This window comes from Accipiter gentilis, chromosome W (genome assembly GCF_929443795.1).
Source record: "Accipiter gentilis chromosome W, bAccGen1.1, whole genome shotgun sequence".
Classification (NCBI taxonomy): domain Eukaryota; kingdom Metazoa; phylum Chordata; class Aves; order Accipitriformes; family Accipitridae; genus Astur; species Astur gentilis.
Window position 1 is genome coordinate 27,194,695 of NC_064918.1, and position 19,181 is coordinate 27,213,875.

Sequence of the window (19,181 nt, forward strand, 5' to 3'; positions counted from 1 at the left end):
GAGGAGACGAAAGAGAGAAAAAAAGAAAAAGAAACTGGAACCTCGAGGGTTGAGATAAAAACAGTTTACTGGGACAAACACAAAGAGATTACAACAACAACAACGGCACTAATGAAAAAAAAAGTATACAAAAAGAGTGATGCACAATGCAACTGCTCACCACCCGGGACCCGACGTTCCGCCACTTCCCCCACCGAAAACAGAGAGCACCCCCCCCCCCCCCGGCCTGCTCCCCATTTATATACTGGGCAGGATGTCACATGATATGGAATAGCTCTTTGGCTAGTTCAAGTCAGCTGCCCCGGCTATGCCCCCACCTCCCAGGTTCCTATAAAAATTAACTCTATCCCAGCTGAACCGAGAACACCTACTCATTTAGTCACCTTTGTTATTCTCTTTCTGATTTTTGGCTTAAACATCTTTGCATACAAACGTAGAGCTCAATCTGTTTTGCAACTCATCTTGATAGCATAGAAAACAGAAGATTAGTAATTAGAGCAAATAGAGATAGTTCAAGACAGTTATGAGTGTATACAATAAAAGAATATGTCCATTATCAAACTTTTCCCATTGTTTCTCTATATATAAACTAGTATGGTCTGGACTCCTTTGCTTTCATGTGCACAGTAGCAAGTGGAAAAGTAATCAATTCTAACATATACTTGATGAATAGAACTTGTGGATCCAGTAGATGCTGATTGAAAGCAGATACTGTGGGACAGCATCTAAACCAATAAAATGTTTATATACCTCAGAAATAACACTTGTTTTGAGAAATAATAAAAAAAAATACTGGGCTCATAAAGGAAGATATTTGATGTGCTTTAGAGTCCACAGAATTCTTATATTTTGGGGGAGGAATCCTTTCCTAAGAAATAAATACATAAATGCAATTCATGCAGGTTTTTTTTCTTATTTTAATCAATATCATAAACAGTTTTAAAGAGAGAAAAGTGCTATCAGTTTTGTTTTCCTTTGAGTAAAGGAATCTATCCATTATCATGATATGACACAATTGTAATTAGAATGCATTATTAAAAACTCTTCTAAAAGCAGGCTTGTCATGGCATTTACTGTGTTTTTTCCTCTTAAACAGAGCTGAGCTTTATCGAGCCTCAGGGAAATTTGAACTACTTGATCGTATTTTACCTAAGTTGCGAGCCACTAGCCATCGTGTGCTTCTTTTCTGTCAAATGACATCACTCATGACCATTATGGAGGACTATTTTGCATTTCGAAATTTCCTTTACTTACGTCTTGATGGTAAGAGGAATGAAAATAAATTTGGAAGTGTTTTCCTGGTTCAGCAATTTGACTATGTAGTAGAAAAACTTCCTCCTCTGTACTATATGCGTATGGACATCTGAATAAAAATATCAAACTTCTGTCTGTCTTCAGCTACAGGCAGAGATGTAAAAAGATAAAACATGCAGAGGGTCAGACCAAGCTGATCAGTAAAAACTGATTGTCAAAGTACAGGAAATTCACCTTGTTGCCAATGTGTACAGTGCTTAGTTGTTACTTAGAGCTTTGTGTAGGCCTTTTACCGTGGTTGAATTCTCTGCTTTCTCTCCCTCCCCTATAGACATTGAATGTGATCTTTTAAGAATTTTTGTTCCCTTGATATTAATCTTGATTTTTTTTTAAGGCCATAGTGAAATGTTAATAGATCTATGTTTGTGTACACATATAGTTTTTAAAATATTTAGATTCTGTGAGTGCTCATAAGGCCTTAATCAAAACTGAAGCGTCTGTATATCATCTATTGAAACTTGTCAGTCATAAAATGTTGTCAAATAGATAGTTGCATCTTTTCAAAGTGCCCTTTTGAAATGTCAAGCCTACTTAAAATAAAAGTTTGGGAACCCTCCTCCCAAGTGCTGTAGACAGTTGGCTGAAACATCCATGGTTAGTGTTTGCGTCTGTATTATAGAAAATATAGCTGAGATGGCAAAGAACAAGTGAGCTAAAATTGCCCTTCCACATGTGCCTTAAACAACTAAGATTGCTTTTAAATTATTTCAGTAGAAGATCTTTGTCATAGGGTTTCTTTTTATTTCTTTTTTAATTTCTTCTCAGGTACAACAAAATCAGAGGATCGAGCTGCCCTGCTGAAGAAGTTTAATGAACCTGGCTCACAGTACTTCATCTTCTTGCTGAGTACAAGGGCAGGAGGGCTGGGCTTGAACCTCCAGGCTGCTGACACTGTTATAATCTTTGATAGTGATTGGAATCCTCATCAGGTTATTTTTATTTAATTATCTTCATGTAATATGGAAATACTTGTTTGTGCTTTTTTAGGCTTTGTGTTTTAATTTGGGAAGATTGACAGTGAAATGAAAGTATATCATAAAATGCTGCTTGAGAAGAATTGGTAAGGCAAACTGCTACAATCAAGTAGTGTTTTGTTTTAAATCGGTAAAGTGATACTGTGTCCACGTGTATAGTTTTTCTGAGTGTCAGGGAATCCTCAAAGTTAGAGTCTTACAGTCTGCGTTTCCTGTTTCATTGGTATAACTTTGTTCACCCTTTAATCATAAGGCACTAATAAATGGCTCTCCATTCAAAGTTAAAAGCTCATGCAGCAGATGAAATAATTTCTAAGATTACTAATGCATTTAAGAGTCTCAGGAATAGTGATTTGCTTTAGATACACAGTTCTCTATAGCAGGATTTTATTATATATATATCCAGCTATATTGTTGCCTCTGTTCTTGTACCCGGACTAAAGTCTATGCTGGGTCTGGCTGGGATGGAGTTAATTTTCTTCATAACAGCCCATATGGTGCTGTATTTTGGATTTGTGACCAAAACAGTGTTGATAATGCATGCACCAGTGTTTTGTTTGTTGCCAAACACTGCTTGCACAGCCAGGAGGCTTTTGATTTTTCCTACTCTGCCCCACCAATGAGTAGACTGGGGGTGGGCAAGAATCTGGGAGGGGACACAGCCGGGAGAGCTGACCCAGACTGACCAAGGGATATTCCATACCATATGACGTTGTGCTCAGCAATAAAAGCTCAAGGAAAGGAGGAGGAAGCGGGGACGTTTGTGGTCACGGCGTTTGTCTTCCCAAGCAACTGTTATATGTGTTGAGGTCCTGCTTTCCAGGAAGTGGTTGGACATCTGCCTGTCAAAAGGAAATAGTAAATAAATTCCTTCTTTTGCTTTACTTGCATGCACAGATTTTGCTTCACCTATTAAACCGTCTTTATTTCGATCAACCATTCTTCTCATTTTCCTTCTATTTTCTCCCCATCCCACAGGAGAGGGGAGCGAGCGAGTGGCTGTGTGGGTGCTTGGCCGTTGTCTGGGGTCAACCCACCACAGTCCTTTTTGGTGCCCCACATTGTGGTGGATCTGTTGTCCTAAAAGCGGATTCATTACCCGGTGTGCAATAGACCAGTCTCACACACTCAGGAGAGATATTGCTTTATTCTGTGCAGGGTGCTCAGTGGACTTGCCACAAATCAAGCACACCAGATTCATCAGGTGTGTCCCTTTTATACAGTAACAATTGCATCTAATTTATTAAACTACTCCTACCTAATACATATTGAAACTATCTATCTAATGCATATGCATAGGATTATGTAACCATGACACATCAGATGCCTTCTCCGCATGCACGGGGGTCTTCGGTGGTCGTTTGAGGAGGTATCCCCTCCTCACTTTGACCGCTAAGTTGCTCTGTATCGGATCAGTGGTTCTTTTTCCTGCCAAGAGGGACGCACCATCAATCAGGAAGAATGGAAAGGATCAGAACTGGTGCTCCAGGTGAGGCACCGTTAAACAGGAAGAATAGAAAAGATCAGAATGATCTTGGCTAACTAACTTAATTTAAAACAGGACTTTCTAATCTACCACAGGATTTTCTGTATCTGGCATCAGATTGACCCCAGCCAGCAGCTAAGCACCCACACAGTCTCTCGCTTACTAGCCCCTTAGCAGAATGGGGGAGAGAATCAGTAAGGCCAAAAGGGTGAAAAGTCCTGGGTTGAGCTAAAGATAGTTTAATAAGTGAAGGAAAGATATAAAAGAGATATTGGAAGAAACAAGCATGCCCAAGACATCAATACCTGGCTCCAGGACTGGTGCCTCTGCCAGAACTTTGTTTTTTATAACCTTGAAAGAGTCTTCGAGGCACAAGGTATGCTGGGGCCTGACAGGATCTACCTGTCCCAATGGGGGAAATGCATCTTTGCTCATAAGCTGGCAGGACTGATTGAGAGGGCTTTAAACTAGAATCAGTGGGGGAAGGGAATACTAAGAGGATTGCTGAAGGTAAACCAAGGGTTGGCACGGCATCGCTTGAGGCTGGCAATGCTAGTGGGAACGTTTATGCTGCTCCTGGGAGCATGGAGGGCTTAGGAGCACATCTGAAATGCCTGTACACCAATGCACGCAGTATGAGAAACAAACAAGATGAACTGGAAGCGTTGGCCCATTCCCAGAGCCATGTTGTCATTGGTATTAGTGAGACTTGGTGGATTGAGTCCCACGACTGGAGCACTGGGATGGAAGGCTACAGGCTGTTCAGGAGGGATAGGCAGGGCAAGCAAAGTGGAGGAGTTGCACTGTATGTAAGGGAGAGGTTTGATTGTACAGCCCTCACAGTTAGCAGTGATGTGGTTGAGAGCCTCTGTGTGAGGATTAGGGGAATGGAAAACAAAGCAGATGTCATTGTGGGTGTCTATTGTTGATCGCTCAGCCAGGATGATAGCACCGATAAGTTATTCTATAGGCAGTTAGGAGAAATCTCTGGATCGGTAGCCCTTGTCCTTATGGGAGATTTCAACTTCCCAGACATCACCTGGGAATATCATACTGCTGTGACAAGCAAGCCTGGCAAATTCCTGAAGTTTGTGGAAGAAAATTTCTTGTCACAAGTACTCAGTGAGCCAAATAGGAAAGATGCCCTCCTAGACTTGCTGTTTGTGACTAGAGATGGACTCGAGGGAGATGTGATGATAGGTGGCTGTCTTGGCCACAGTGATCACAAAATGGTTGAGTTTAAAATTTTCGGTGTAACGAGGAAAAAGGTCAGCAGAGTTGCTACCCTGCACTTCAAGGGAGCAAACTTTAAGCTACTCAGGGAGCTACTTAACAGTGTCCCCTGGGAATCTGCTTTTGAGGGCTTAGGGGTCCATGAGAGCTGGTCAGTTTTTAAGAACCACCTTTTAACAGCACAGGAGCAGGCAATCCCATGGCGTCGCAAGTCAAGCAAGTGGGGCAGAAGACCAGCTTGGCTGAACAGGGAACTCCTCTTGGAACTCAGGTGGAAAAAGAAATTGTATGATCTCTGGGAGCGAGGTCAGGCTTCGCAGGAAGATTACAGAGCTGTGGTTCGCATATGCAGGGAGAAGACATGAAAGGCCAAAGCTGAACTAGAGTTGAAACTGGCCAGAGTTGTGTCAGACAACAAGAAAGGCTTTTTTATGTATGCTAATAGTAAGAGGAGGTCCAAGGAAAACATTGGACAGATACTTGTTGAAGATGGTCACCTGACAAATAGGGATGAAGAAAAAGCAGAGGCATTCAATGCATTCAATGCTTTTTTTGCCCCAGTCTTTAATATCAATGATAGACCTTGGGCTGCCCGGTCCTCTGAGTTGGAGGACCACAACTGCGGGAACAGTACCTTTCCATTTGTGGACACTGAAATTGTAAGGGACCAGCTGTATCAGCTGAATGTTCATAAGTCCATGGGGCCCGATGGGATTAATCCCAGAGTACTGAAGGAGCTAGCGAACGCTACAGCAGGACCCCTCTCGATCATCTACCAAAGGCCTTGGGAGTCTGGGGAAGTCCCTGCTGACTGGAAGCCAGCCAATGTTATTCCAATTTACAAGAAGGGTGTGAGGGAAAACCCAGGAAACTACAGACCTGTTCGTCTAACCTCAGTACCTGGAAAAATTATGGAGAAGATCATACTGGGTGCTATTGAAAGGCATTTAAAGGACAATGGGATGATTGCATCAGGCACAGTCAACATGGGTTCACAAAGGGAAAGTCCTGTTTAGCTAATTCAGTATACTTCTATGATAAGGTGCCTCGCCTAGTGGATGAAGGGAAGGCAGTGGATGTAGTTTTTCTGGATTTTAGTAAGGTTTTTGATGCTGTCCCTCACAGCATCCTTCTGGACAAGTTGTCCAACTGTGAGATGAGCAGGTACATGGTGCGCTGGGTGAAGAACTGGTTGAATGGCAGGGCTCAAAGGGTTGTAGTGAATGGGGCTACATCTGGCTGGCGACCAGTCACCAGCAGCGTTCCTCAGGGCTCAATTCTAGGGCCAGTTCTGTTCAATATTTTATCAGTGATCTGGATGCAGGAGTTGGATGCACCCTTAGAAAGTCTGCTGATGATACTAAATTGGGAGGTGCTGTTGACTGTCTTGAGGGACGAGAGGCCTTGCAGAGGGATCTAGATAGATTGGAGCATTGGGCAATCATCAATGGCAGGAAGAAAATGTTGGATTCTACACCTGTGATCGAGTAATGCTGGACACAAGTATAGACTGGGAGAGGAGTGGCTGGAGAGCAGCCCTGCAGAAAGGGATCTGGGGGTGCTGGTTGACAGCAGGCTCAATAGCAGCAGCGTGCCCTGGCAGCCAAGAGGGCAAACCGCATTCTGGGGTGCATTCAACACAGTATAACCAGCCAGTCAAAAGAGGTGATTATCCCGCTGTATTTAGCGTTGGTGCGGCCTCACCTTGAGTACTGTGTGCAGTTCTGGGCCCCACAATTTAAGAAGGATGTTAAGGTACTTGAATTCTTCCAGAGGAGGGCAACAAAGCTGGTGAAAGGGCTGGAAGGCATGTCCTATGAGGAGCAGCTAAGGACTCTGGGTTTGTCTAGCTTGGAGAGAAGGAGACTGAAGGGCGACCTCATTGCTCTCTACAGCTTCCTGAGGAGGGGAAGTGGAAAGGGAGGTGCTGATCTCTTCTCCCTGGTACCCAGTGACAAGATGCGTGGGAATGGTTCAAAGCTGAGTCAGGGGAGGTTTAGACTAGACATTAGGAAGCATTTCTTTACCGAGAGGGTGGTCGAACACTGGAACAGGCTTCCTAGAGAGGTGGATGATGCCCCATGCCTGTCAGCATTTAAGAGGCATTTGGACAATGCCCTTAATAAGATGCTTTAAGTTTTGGTCAGCCCTGAAGTGGTCAGGCAGTTGGACTAGATGACTGTTGTAGGTCCCTTCCAACTGAACTGTTCTGTTCTATTCTACTCTACCTTGGAAGCCAACACACATATACGCACACCCCCACCCCCCACTGCCCAGTTTTTATTGCTGAACATGACGTTATATGGCATGGAATATCCCTTTGGCCAATTCAGGTCAGCTGTCTCGGCTGTGTCCCCTCCCAACTTCTTGTGCACCCCCAGCCTACTGCCTGGAGGGGCAGAGTGAGAAACAGAGAAGGCCTTGACGCTGTGCAAGCACTGTTCAGCAATAGCCAAAACATTGCTGTGTTATCAACACTCTCCTGGTGAAAAATCCATATCACAGCACCATCCCGGACAAGCCCCCAACAGGCTGATATGAAGAAAGTTAACTCCATTCTAGCCAGACCCAATACATAAAATTACTAATGCATTTAAGATATTCAGAAATAGTGGTTTGCTTTAGATACACAGGTTTATATCTGGACTTTATAATATATACCTAGTTATATCGTTGCCACTGTTCTTGTACCTGGACTAGAGAGTTGCTTTACTTCAGGGTTCCTTTCTGGCCTGAAAGGCCATGAACTCTGAGTGGCAGAGAAGAATTACATACTGTGGCCTATCTTGGTCACTTACTGCACGTGCTTTCAAGCAGTGTTTGACTTACTGCATTCACGTTGTACAGAGCATGCACATGTTTTTTTTCCCTCCAGTTTGCCTGCCTGGGTCTGATGAACTCCCAAGAAATAGGATAATCAGGAATGAGCTAGATGAATTGTGGTGGGCTGTAGCTTGAACACTTCTTTTTGTTATGCTGATAAAACCCAACATTACGGTGTCCTTTAAGCAGGGAGTGATTTGTGTAGCACAGTTACGTTACGCATCATTCCATATTCTTTACCTAATAGGATTTGCAGGCCCAAGACCGAGCTCATCGAATTGGTCAGCAGAATGAGGTTCGAGTCCTGCGACTGTGCACTGTGAACAGTGTGGAGGAGAAGATACTCGCTGCTGCAAAGTATAAACTGAATGTAGATCAAAAAGTTATTCAGGCTGGAATGTTTGATCAGAAATCTTCAAGCCATGAGCGGAGGGCTTTTCTACAGGCTATATTAGAACATGAGGAAGAAAATGAGGTAAGGCAGTTAAAAACAATCAAAGAGAAGATGTTTCAGTTGGTGCTTGGGAAGCAGCTATATAACTGGTAGGCGAGAGTGCAGTTTGAGTGCAGCTTGGGACTGCTTGAAACTGCAAGCTATTATATAATTTCCTTACAAGAAAACAACTCTATTCCTAAAGGATATTCTCATGAGAACTTGTTGCTGCACTTTTAAAGGCGAGGCCATGCAGGTGGCATAGTCACGATACCAAGTGGAGCTGCCTGCAGGCTCCTCTGTTACAATGAGCTGTCTAAGTTTATCCTGTGGCCACGGAATTTGTGCATAGGCCTGAAAGCCAAGCTGTACGTGCAGCGCAGCACAGGCCTGGATCTACTCCCATTAACTGTTATGTGGATCACTAACTCCTAAACGTGCAATGGTTTCTCAGTCAGGATCTCTACATTCCACCCCTTGATCCACATACAGCTTACCTTTAGCAAAGATATATTGTAAGTTACAGATTATATTAATAACATACAGGCTTCTCAAGCCCTAAGTACAAGCCCCAATAGAGCAGACAGCCTGTTCAAGATCCCTAACTCCTCGAATACAATGTCTTCCGCAAGGCTCCCAATACAGCTGTGTAGCATGGGGAAGGATGGGCAGGAGGTGGTCTTCAGAGACCCTACAGAGGCAAAAGCTTGCAAATGATGGAAAGGAGGTACATTTAGAGGCTGTGCGCAGAGGAGCATAAAGCCCTCAGCAACCTGGTCCAATCTCATAGCTGACCCTGCTTTGAGGAGGAGGTTGGACTAGATGACCTACTGAGGACCCTTCCAACCCAAATTATCATGTAATCCTATGACCAGTAGATGGGGACTCCTGTGTCAGGGAAGACCTGAAGCTTCTGACTTCTGGCAAAAGAAGGAAGACTCCTTCTCTGCCTGCAGCTCTGCAATGACAGAGCAGGTATAGTGACCTGGGAACAATTGAGGAGGAACAAGCTCCGTCAAGGGAGGCATCAGTCAACTGAGCCTATACCAAGTATCTACTCAGCACTGATGAGACCACATCTGGAGTACTGTGTCCAGTTCTGGGCTTCCAACTACAAGAAAGAAATGGACATACTAGAGTGAGTCCAATGAAGGGCCACTAAGATAATTAAGGGATTGGAGCACCTGACATAAGGAAGAGGCTGAGAGAGCTGGGATTGTTTAGCCTGGAGAAGAGAAGGCTGGGGGGTGGGGGGTGGGGGGGAGGAATCTTATCAGTGTGTCTAAATACCTGATGGGAGGAAGTAAAGAAAACGGAGCCAGACTCTTCTCAGTGACAGGACAACAGGCAATGGGCACAAACTAAAATACAGGAAATTCCGTTTAAACATAAGAAAAAACCCCTCTTTTTTACTGTGAGGGTGGTCAAACACTAGAGCAGGTTGCCCAGAGAGGTTGTGGAGTCTCTGTCCTTGGAGATATTAAAAACCCAACTGGACATGGCCCTGAGGAACCTGCTCTAGTTGACTCTGTTTGGGGGGGCTGTTGGACTAGACAGTCTCCAGAGGTCCCTTCCAACCTCAACTATTCCGTGATTCTGTGATTCCTTAAAGGAGTCTAATTTTCATATCACCTCCAAACAATTCAACAAAACAATTACCTATCTTAATTAAGATAACAGTATTTTTGCATGCATAACACACCTCTCAGCTTAAACAGAATAACTGTCAGATCCTGATATAATTTCTGTGGCTTAATGAGTTGTCTTAGGTTTTTTCATCTGTAGTTCTTTATTTTAGGCTTTCAAAATACTTAACTATTTTTAATAAAATTTAAGCAAAACCTTTGTGAATATCTGCCAGAATCTTTCCATATTGAAAGAAATTCCTTCAGTAGTCATTAAATCTATTGCATTGAAAGCAGTTAAAACTGTGAAATAATAAAGCTAATACATTTTTTACATTCACTGTGATACAGGTTTGACTTATACCATTACTTCACATGTTCATACAATTCTTTCCAGTGTGACATATATTAAAAGCGATGTTGCTGCTCCCTATCATTCAGTTACACACATGCCTTTTTGTAGGATTGAAACCTCTCTGAAAATGCATTCTAGGAATGCTCCCAAAGAGGGTACTGAAGGTGTCATCAGTTAAAACAGCTTAATATGTGATATGTTGCATCAGTATTATTTGTCATATACTTCTCACAATTTTCGCTTGCATTTTTTTACTAGACATTTTTTACTAGACTAGATTTAAAAATTACACATGCTTTCTCTTCTAGGTCTGCACGTTTCTGGGTTTACAGAAAAATATGATAAAATTGAAGGAAAAAATATTATTGAGTAATTCAAGATGATTGTAAATGCACACACATTGAGAGGAAGAGAGAGAGTTTAACTAGTTCAGAATCCAAATATTTTGTACTTCTTGTATTCTTTTGCAGGATTTTTGGGGCAGCTTTTAATAGTTTACTTAATGAAGGCTTTTTATGCATGTGATTTTTTCATTGTTGTTAGGGTTGGTGTTGGGTTTTTTTAACTCTCAAATTTCTTCTATTCCCCTCCACTTCTTATTTTCATTTCTTCCCATACACACATGCGTTCAAGTATATGCACACCCACAAAATATTTAATGAGTTCTTTTTTAAAAAAGAACAGGTAGCTTTTTCCAAATATTGAATGTATGAAATATTGGTGGGGAGGGGAACCAACAGTTCCAGAGCTTATGCTGCCAGAACACTATCATTTTTCTAACTGCTTTACTTATTTCATGTTTGAATTACAAATTACACGAGTATTTAGTGAGAGCTGAAGTGGTAATCATACTTTTTTCCTGAAGTGTAGAAATCTTACCAATGGAAGGAAAATGGGATGCATAGATATAGATGCAGTCCTCTCTTGATTATTTTGAAAATAAAAGACTGTAGAAAACTAATTTTGAGGTACTATATACTGCATTCTACTCCACCTCCATTTTAGTGAGTACAAAACATTTATTGTCATGTCAAACCCTTAACTGTAGGTTTACAATATACTGTAACACAGATTCAGTAAATGTTTTAAGGTTTTTATGTGGGAACCAAACTAAAGTTTGTAGCTTTGATTTACCTGTCCTGTTATGAAATTTAAAATGCCATGTACTTTCAAAATAGTTGCTGTATTTGGAGAGAGGAACTGAGCATTATGGAGCCTGATCATGTTAAATATGGGCACCATAGCTCTTCAACATTTATGTTTTCAGTTGAATCCTAGAGTTTTGGTTTATTTTGCCAATGAATGTTTTTGATTTTATGAAATAACTCTTTGTCAAAAAGACGGATCTTCACCAGACCCACTTCTTAGGGAAGTCTTCTGCCTCCCTGGGGCTTGGGTCAAAGACGTTACGAGAAAACTTCCTACCCTGGTACGGCCCTTGGATTATTATCCATTATTGCTTTTTCATATAGGCAGCGATGAAGTTGCAATAAGAAGTCCAAGGGTGATCAAAAGAGACTTCAGGGCCTTGAGATGACTGGTTAAGGGATCAGGAGCACAAGTAGTGTTTTCCTCTATCCTTCCAGTTGCAAGGAATGTTGTTGGAAGAAACAGGAAGACCCAGTTGATCAATACCTGGCTCCGTGACTGGTGTCACCGGCAGAATTTTGGGATTTTTGACCATGGGTCAGTCTACACGACACCAGGCCTGCTGGCAACAGATGGGGTACACCTTTCTCAAAGGGGGAAAAGGATCTTTGCGCGAGAGTTAGCAGGGCTCATTGAAAGAGCTTTAAACTAGATTTGAAGGGGAAAGGGATAAAACCGGGCTCACTACAGATAAGCCATGGGATGGCACGCCAACGTTTGCGGGACAGTGTGCTAGCGAGGTCCTTCGGTCTGCTCCACGATGTGCTGAGTACACTGGAGCACATGTGAAATGTCTCTATACTAATGCGCGCAGCATGAGGAATAAACAAGAGGAGCTAGAAGCTTTGACCGAGTCCCAGAGCTACGGCATCATTGGCATAAGCAAAACCTGGTGGGATGAGTCCTGTGACTGGTGTGCCATGATGGACTGTTATAGGCCCTTCAGGAGGGATAGGCAGGGCAGGCGAGGCGGGGGGGTGGGGTGGTGGCGCTGTATGTAAGGGAGGGGTAGGACTGTATGGCACTTGCAGTTGGCCATGACACGGTTGAGAGCCTCTGGGTAAGGATTAAGGGGAAAACAAATGAAGTGGATGTTGTTGTGGGAGTCTTACTATCGACCAGCCAGCCAGAACGATGACATCGATGAATTATTCTGCAAGGAATTAAGGGATATCTCTAGATCAGCTGCCCTTGTCCTTATGGGTGATTTTAACTTCCCAGACGTCAACTGGGAATATCATACAGCAGACACAAACAGGTCCAGGAAATTCCTGAAGCATGTTGAAGATAACTTCTTGGTGCAGGTACTAAGGGAGCTGACTAGGAAAGGTGCCCTCCTAGATCTGTTGTTTGCAAACAGAGAGGGACTCGTGGGCAAAGTGGTGATTGGTGGCTGTCTTGGCCACACTGAACATGAAGTAGTTGAGTTTCAAATTGTTGGCGATAGGAGAAAAACTGCCAGCAAAACTTTGACCCTGGGTATGGGGAGAGCAGGCTTCGGGCTGCTGAAGGAGCTAGTTAGTAAGGTCCCCTAGGAATCTGCTTTTGAAGGTATTGGGGTCCATGAATGCTGGTCACTTTTTAAGAGCCATCTCTTAAGAGTGCAGGAGCAGGCAATTCCAAAGTGTCGGAAGTCAAGCAAGCAGGGCAGAAGGCCGGCTTGGCTGAGCAGGGATCTTCTTCTAGAACTTAGGCAGAAAAGGAAAGTGTACGGACATTGGAAGCAAGGACAGGCGACACGGGAGGACTACAGAGATGCTGTTCACCACTGTAGGGAGAAAATTCACGTGGCCAAAGCTCGATTAGAGTTTAAGCTGGCCAGCACTGTGAAGGCCAACAAAAAGGACTTTTTAAAATATGTTAATAGCAAAAGGAGAATCAGAGATAACATTGGTCCATTGCTTGACGGGGTCAGTCACTTCACAAATAGGGATGTAGACAAAGCGGAGATGTTTAATGCCTTTTTCGCCTCTGTCTTCAACACCGATGATGGGCCCTGGGACCCCCGGAGCCCTGTGTTGGAAGACTGTGACTAGGGGGATGATAACTCCCAGCCGACTCTGAAGTTGTTTGAGACTTGCTGCTCCGGCTGGATGCACATAAGTCTATGGGGCCCGATGGGGTTCATCCCAGGGTACTGAAAGAGCTGGCCGATGTTATCACGCGACCTCTCTCCATTATTTTTCAATGGTCTTGGGAGTCTGGAGAGGTCCCAGACAACTGGAAGCTGGCAAATGTCCCAATTTTCAAGAAGGGTAAGAAGGAAGACCCTGGTAATTACAGGCCTGTCAGTCTCACTTCAGTGCTTGGTAAAATTATGGAGAAGGTTATTCTGGGAGTTACTGAAAAACACTTGAGAGACAATGCAGTCATTGGTCATAGCCAACACAGGTTCACAAGGGGAAAGTCCTGCTTAACTAACTTAATTTCCTTTTATGACAAGGTCACCCATCTAGTTGATCAAGGGAAGCCAGTAGATATGGGGTTTTTTGATTTCAGCAAAGTTTTTGATACTGTCTCTCACGGTATCCTTCTGGACAAAACGTCCAGCATACAGCTAGACAAGTCCATAATACATTGGGTGAACAATTGGCTGACGGGTTGGGCTCAAAGAGTTGTAGTAAATGGGGTTACATCAGGCTGGTGGCCAGTCACCAGTGGGGTTCCCCAGGGCTCAATTTTAGGGCCGGTGCTCTTTAATGTTTTTATAAATTATGTGGACACAGGAATCGAATGTACATTAAGTAAGTTTGCCGATGATACTAAACTAGGAGGAGCTGTGGACTCCCTCGAGGGTAGAGAGGCCTTACAGAGAGATCTAGATAGACTAGAGAGCTGGGCAATCACCAACCGTATGAAATTTAACAAGAGCAAGTGCTGGATTCTGCACCTGGGACAGGGCAATCCTGGTTATACATACAAATTGGGGTACGAGAGGCTGGAGAGCAGCCCTGTGGAAAGAGATCTGGGGGTTTGGGTTGATGGCAAGTTGAATATGAGTCAACAGTGTGCTCTGGCAGCCAAAAGGGCCAACTGAGTCCTGGGGTGCATCAAGCACAGCATCGCTAGCTGGTCGAGGGAGGTGATTGTCCCACTCTACACTGCACTGGTGCGGCCCCACCTCAAGTACTGCGTGCAGTTTTGGGCGCCTCAATATAAGAAGGACATCAAACTATTGGAGTGTGTCTGGAGGAGGGTGACCAAGATGGTGAAAGGTCTCGAGGGCAAGACTTATGAGGAGCGGCTGAGGTCACTTGGTTTGTTCAGCTTGGAGAAGAGAAGGCTGAGGGGTGACCTCATTGCAGTCTACAACTTTCCTCAAGGGGGGCAGCGGAGGGGGAGGTGCTGATCTCCTCTCTCTGGTGACCAGCGATAGGACATGAGGAAATAGAATGAAGCTGCATTAGAGGAAGTACAGATTGGACATTAGGAAAAGGTTCTTCGCTGAGAGGGTGGTCAGTCACTGGAACAGGCCCCCCAGGGAAGCGGTCATGGCACCAAGCCTGTCAGAGTTCAAGGAGCATCTGGACGACACTCTTAGCCATATGGTTTAGTTTTAGGTAGTCCTGTGAGGAGCAGGGAGTTGGACTTGATGATCCTTATGGGTCCCTTCCAACTCAAGATATTCTATGATTCTATGATTCACATCTCACTTTGTCAGTGGGCAGTGGTCTACGGAAATATGGATTGGGCAGGCTTTGTTTCTAGGAATATTTTTTTTTCAGGATTGTTTTCCTTCCTTCTGCTTTGACAGTAAAGACCTCATAGTGTAGAATGCTATTACTGGGGGAGTGCTGTAGAGCAGCAGAAAGGAAATGTGTATGTTTTAACTGAAAAACAAGCTGACAACTAACTGTGCTTGTGACCCTGAAAAAAACACAACCCAAAATTTCCTGGTTGCATGTTTGCTCACTTTCTCATTCTCAATGTATGAAAGTGATAAGAAGTCCTAATTGTCTCTTTGATTAAGTCTATTTTGTGTTACTTCTGAATCGATGAACAGCTAGGCACTTTCAAACTTTTAGTTTTCATTTGAGCATTTCACACTCCTTTTGAGAGAGAGAGAGAGATTAGTGCAACAGTGGCTCAATGCAAATGGTTGCCTCTCTTTGGACATTGCTTTGTATTTTTCTAATGCCTTTTTCTATTTAAATAGGAAGAAGATGAAGTTCCTGATGATGAGACTCTGAATCAGATGATTGCTCGGCATGAAGAGGAGTTTGATCTCTTCATGGTAAGTGCATTATGATGATAAGTAGTATATCTTCTCTAGCCTTTTTAACACTTTTGTTTTGCTAAAGGTGTTATCCTTCTGTGATTCAAATGTTGGATTATTACTGTGGGAGCGAAAGGCTTCATTTTCTCACATTGTTCATCTGGGAAAAGGAAAGAATCTAAACAGGGAACAGCATCCTCACATGACAAACAAAATGCAGAAATCCCTGCTGAGTGGTACAGTGGAACACTCTCCATCCAGAGGAGGATTCATAGATGGTTTGATGGATTTAGTGCAAAACGGATGATCACTGCTTGTCATGCTAATCCTATAGAATTTTTTTTTTTATGACTTCTCCCCTCTTGTACTCACACGTTACAGTATTAGCTAGGGCAAGTACAGGTATTTAAAAAAATAGTAAGACAGGAGATTGATGGTGCTGTTTTCCTTTATTTGGGTTTGCTGAGGATTATGCCAAGGGCTCAGTTAGCTGTGTCTCTGCTACTAAAACTTTTGAACAGTTCTCAAAGCACACCTAGATGACAGTGGTTCAAATGCCACCAATCTATCTATATTAGTACTTCCCTTGTTGTTAGCATTGATGGAATAATTACTAAAACACCAGTGTAAGTAATTGGCCTTTTTGCAAGTATCCAATGTGGGGATTGCTGGAGGACCTATCAAAATCAGTCCTTTATATTGATACAGCCACAGGAGCACACTTAAATAAATGTTGAAGGGAAACCGCTGTCCCCTATCTTTCTGCACTGGTGGGAGCAGGTTGATCTGTTCTCTAAAGTGAAGCGACACAGATACTCTCACATATGCATAAACATGCAAGTATATCAGGAAGTATCCATGGAGTCAATTGTTAACAGGAAGCCCAGATATTACATTCCCACACCATCTCATTCTGTAAAACATAGTCTTTGTACAGCTATGCAAGTTACAAAACTTCAGGTGGACAGTTGTCAAAGGCCATTGTTCCCTTATGTGGCAGTGCATTATGTTGTTATTGAAGTGCCAGTCTAGTCCTTTAGGTGCTAAGTTTTATTTAAGGAGTTAAGTTTTTCTCAGACAGCATTAAAGACTTGATGCACTGGAAGTGAATGCTTGCAGGGATCTCTTATCATTCTAAAATTTCCCTCAATATAATTCAGAGGTAAGGAGATTGGCAGGCCAGAGATCAAGAGATGATAATTTGATCCATAATTCAAAGGAATAATTTCAGCCAAATGTCTCCTTCCTGGCCTCCATCAAAGATGCTTGCTTCCTGCACACTGTGTGGAATTTCTGGCTGTTGCTATATCCAACCTCACTAACTGAATGTGGAAGATGATACATACACAGTGACTGATGTGAATGCTGTTGTGTCATACATCAGGGCTGAAAATGAAGCATCTGGAGTTCACTGTGCTGTAGAAATAGATTTGCTGCCTGAAACAGCATTTTAGTGCTAAAGATCAAGAAAGAAAGAACCAAAGCATGGATTGAAACTCATTGTTTGATTGAAGACTATTTAGAGGGAAAGATGCAAAGATAAGTAGCTCTAAGTGGAAGAAGTGCATCATTGGCTGTGCTTATTAAATCATGACACTCATTTATCACTCCCATCCACTAATTATGCAAAGGTTCTTCTTGAAACATGGCTAGTAAATTTCCATCTTCCATGATGTCAATGAGTTGTTCTTGCAAACTAATTGGAAAGTGTTGCATTTTTATGTTTTTAACAAATGGGTACAAAACCCACTGAAACTCTTCATTTGGAAGATTTCTAAACAGGTTAGGAAATTCTGCTTCCAAGTTTTTGGAGTGTACAGATACGAGAGTTTTTATAGGTGACACACTTGCATCATTTTCAGCAACAAAGTCGCATAATGATGGAAACATTTCCAAAAAGCTGTTTTCAAAATGCTCTCCCCATAAGCATGAGTTTCTTTCGAAAAGCAGTTACTTTCTCACGCCTTGTTAAAACGTTACCTTCACCTTGAAGGGACGCATTAAGTGTGTTTATTTTTTAAAAAATAAGTGCTAGGTAGCATACTACTGGCAGCCACTTGTCATCACAGAAAAGGTCAGCAAATTTGGAACACTTGTCTTTTTGTGAAAGAACAATGTGTAACTCATCTTTAAGTTCAACAACTCTTTTAAGCACTTGGCCATGAGATAACCAGCGAACCTCCGTGTGGTACAAAAGATTTCCATGGACACTCCACATCTCATTACAAAGTATTGTAAAGATTCTACTATTTACAGGTATTGTTTTTACAAACTTAACCACATTGATGGCATCGTGTAGCACTTTGTGCACTTCTGGCTCCAACATCTTTGCTGTAATAGCTTGCCTATGAATAAGGCAGTGGATGAGTTCCACATGTGGTTCTATCTCTGTAACCTTACCCCGGAATCCTTTTATTATTCCAGTCAAAGCAGCTGCTCCATTGGTGGTTACACTTGCACAGTTTTTCCACAAAGCATTGTTTTTTTATTAAAGAAGTCATTTACTGTCAGGAATATATCATCTCTGGTGCGTTTTTCCTTTAGTGGCTCACAAAAAAGTAGTTCTTTGTATATTTCATTCTTGAAACAGAATCTAGCAAATACCGTAAGCTGAGACATGTTAGAAACATCTGTACTTTCATCCAACTGCATAGCAACCCTCCCACGCCGTGTAATTTGATCTAATACTTGTTTCTTCAAATCTTCAGTAATGTTTTCTATGCATCCTTGTCCTGGTTTAACCCCAGGCAGCAACTAAGCACCACACAGCCGCTCACTCACTTCCCCCCCACCCAGTGGGATGGGGGAGAAAATCAGGAAAAGAAGTAAAACTCGTGGGTTGAGATAAGAACTGTTTAATAGAACACAAAAGAAGAAACTAATAATGATAATGATAACACTAATAAAATGACAACAGCAATAATAAAAGGATTGGAATGTACAAATGATGCACAGTGCAATTGCTCACCACCCGCCGATCAACACCCAGCTAGTCCCCGAGCGGCGATCCCCCCCGCCCCCACTCCCCCCAGTTCCTATACTAGATGTGACGTCACATGGTATGGAATACCCCATTGGCCACTTTAGGTCAGCTGCCCTGGCTGCGTCCTGTGCCAACTTCTTGTGCCCCTCCAGCCTTCTCGCTGGCTGGGCATGAGAAGCTGAAAAACCCTTGACTTTAGACTAAACACTACTTAGCAACAACTGAAAACATCAGTGTTATCAACATTCTTCTCATACCTAACTCAAAAAGATAGCACTGTACCAGCTACTAGGAAGACAATTAACTCTATCCCAGCTGAAACCAGGACAGTATCCACCCCTTATTCTATACCATTGACATCATGCTCGGTTCCCATACCTTCAGTTACATCCCGGTCAATCATCATCACCTTTTCCGTCCCTTTGAGACATATAAACAATGATATACATACATATATGTATGCACACACAGATATCATTCCTTTAGTTTATGGGTCGTTGAGGAGATTGAAGTAGACGCACACCTGTAATCTTGAAAGCAGACGACAGACAACCCTTTATTGCTCAAACACACACATACTTATAGTCACA

The 19,181-nt window shown here is 42.8% G+C and overlaps 2 protein-coding genes across 8 annotated transcripts in view; one reads left to right on the top strand and one right to left on the bottom strand.

Annotated features, from left to right (window-relative positions):
- The window catches only part of LOC126035439 (probable global transcription activator SNF2L2), a 247,371-nt gene that overhangs the window by 137,473 nt on the left and 90,717 nt on the right, over positions 1 to 19,181 (top strand). For 3 of the 5 annotated variants that reach the window (XM_049793996.1, XM_049793992.1, XM_049793994.1), the window contains 4 exons: positions 1,097 to 1,263; positions 2,080 to 2,243; positions 8,078 to 8,305; positions 15,549 to 15,626. In XM_049793996.1, the coding sequence (XP_049649953.1) occupies positions 1,097 to 1,263; positions 2,080 to 2,243; positions 8,078 to 8,305; positions 15,549 to 15,626 (637 nt within the window). The remainder of the gene's footprint in view (positions 1 to 1,096; positions 1,264 to 2,079; positions 2,244 to 8,077; positions 8,306 to 15,548; positions 15,627 to 19,181) is intronic. The other 2 variants (XM_049793993.1, XM_049793995.1) reach the window with 2 other exon arrangements.
- The window catches only part of LOC126035461 (uncharacterized), a 280,978-nt gene that overhangs the window by 5,933 nt on the left and 255,864 nt on the right, over positions 1 to 19,181 (bottom strand). The window lies entirely within an intron of this gene.